At 39.2% G+C, this 2,002-nt stretch overlaps 1 protein-coding gene across 2 annotated transcripts in view; it reads left to right on the forward strand.

Annotated features, from left to right (window-relative positions):
• The window catches only part of NDUFA10 (NADH:ubiquinone oxidoreductase subunit A10), an 85,309-nt gene extending 84,344 nt beyond the window's left edge, over window positions 1–965 (forward strand). For both annotated transcript variants that reach the window (XM_084643031.1, XM_084643032.1), the window contains one exon: window positions 519–965. In XM_084643031.1, coding sequence (XP_084499157.1) covers window positions 519–587 — 69 coding nt within the window. In that variant the 3' untranslated portion in view covers window positions 588–965. The remainder of the gene's footprint in view (window positions 1–518) is intronic.
• Window positions 966–2,002: the final 1,037 nt, after the last annotated feature.

A 2,002-nucleotide genomic window follows, 5' to 3' on the forward strand; every position in this document is an offset into this window, starting at 1 on the left:
ATCTGCATATAAAGGCTGAATATTAATGTGTTTTAAATGGATTAGTTTTACTGTAATAATTAACTGGATTTTTCATGCATGCCATCTTTTGTATTTTTAATTTGCATTTAGTTTGGGATTAGTTTCTACACTCTTACTCCGTTTCTGTGGGACAAACTACAATGAACCCTTTAAACGTTTAGGATCCCTTCTCATTAAGATTACTTGTTAGGATATCCTAGGAAGGTGTCCAGGTTTCTGAAGCTGTCAACCAAGAGAAATATTGGCCAATGGTATTTTTAAAGCAACTTCTCATTGTGGATGCCCATTTGAAGTTACTTTAAAGAGGCCTGATGTTCAGGAAGTAATGAGCGGTCTCCCCCTGAAAATTGGGCACCCAAAAATCACTTGTCTTTTTTTAAATTGAAATCCTGGCCAAACGTGTTGGGGGTAGGGAGGTGAAGTGTGGAAGAAGAAGAAGAAATGATTTATCATCATAAATGGCCTAGCCCTGACCGGACTTGTTTGTTTTTCTCTAGCTTCCTGGTCGCAATTTTGACAAAGGTTACAACTCCGAGGTGGGGGACAAGTGGATCTGGCTGAAATGAAACCCGCCGTGCTTTGAAGCCCTGACACTGAATGACCACAGAACTTGAATGATATAGAAGCTGCTTTCAGTCTCTCTGCTCACCATTGACTGTATATGTAGCACAAAGAACACACATGTAAATGGTCGGGAAATTAGAGTGTAAGAGAATGGTCTCAAAGTAAACCAAACCACCGTAATATTTAAGGAAATGTCTTGCCTCTTCATGGAATTCAGCTCATTTTTATTTTAGAATGATCCACAATAATTGTAATAATATGACATTGCAGTGGTAGCCTTTCTAAGATCAACAGGGAATCGTCATCAAAACGGGGGCTTAATATTATACAGGATTGTGATTGTTTGACTGAACTGAAAAGAAATAAAACCTGTATCCTAATGATTTTTTCAATTTATATTTCCATCCCCGTGTCATACACAGTTCTGTTAGGCACACCATTCTGATGCAGCTATATTTCTATAAATAGGTCTTTCATAGGTATTGACATCAAAGCAAACAAATATATATATTTTTAAAAACACCACCAAGAGAAGGAAAGTGGGTAGTGCTCACTTTTAAACAAAGTATTTTTTGCACTTAAAACTGTAAAGATTTCATAATAATTGCCAGCTGTTGAGCACTAATTTCTTCCTCTAATATAAAACCATAAATCAAAATGTTGGAGTATAAAAGGCAAAGTAAAAGTCATTATTATTTTATATGTCTCTAAAAATCTAAGTTACAGAGTTCTTTTAAATAAATGATTCATTTGGCTTTATTTCAGAGTAACAGCCGTGTTAGTCTGTATTCGCAAAAAGAAAAGGAGTACTTGTGGCACCTTAGAGACTAACCAATTTATTTGAGCATGAGCTTTCGTGAGCTACAGCTCACTTCATCGGATGCATGCCGTGGAAACTGCAGCAGACTTTATTTATACACAGAGAATATGAAACAATACCTCCTCCCACCCCACTGTCCTGCTGGTAATAGCTTATCTAAAGTGATCATCAGGTGGGCCATTTCCAGCACAAATCCAGGTTTTCTCACCCTCCACCCCCCACACACAAATTCACTCTCCTGCTGGTGATAGCCCATCCAAAGTGACAACTCTTTACACAATGTGCATGATAATAAAGTGGGGCCATTTCCTGCACAAATCCAGGTTCTCTCACCCCCTCACCCCCCTCCCAAAAACCACACACAGAAACTCACTATCCTGCTGGTAATAGCTCATCCAAAGTGACCATTCTCCCTACAATGTGCATAATTAAGGTGGGCCATTTCCAGCACAAATCCAGGTTTTCTCACATCCCCCCCACCCCCATACACACACAAACTCACTCTCCTGCTGGTAATAGCTCATCCAAACTGACCACTCTCCAAGTTTAAATCCAAGTTAAACCAGAACATCTGGTGGGGGGGAGGGGGGTAGGAAA

The sequence above is a fragment of the Lepidochelys olivacea genome (assembly GCF_965140295.1).
Source record: "Lepidochelys olivacea isolate rLepOli2 genome assembly, chromosome: 11".
Classification (NCBI taxonomy): Eukaryota; Metazoa; Chordata; order Testudines; family Cheloniidae; genus Lepidochelys; species Lepidochelys olivacea.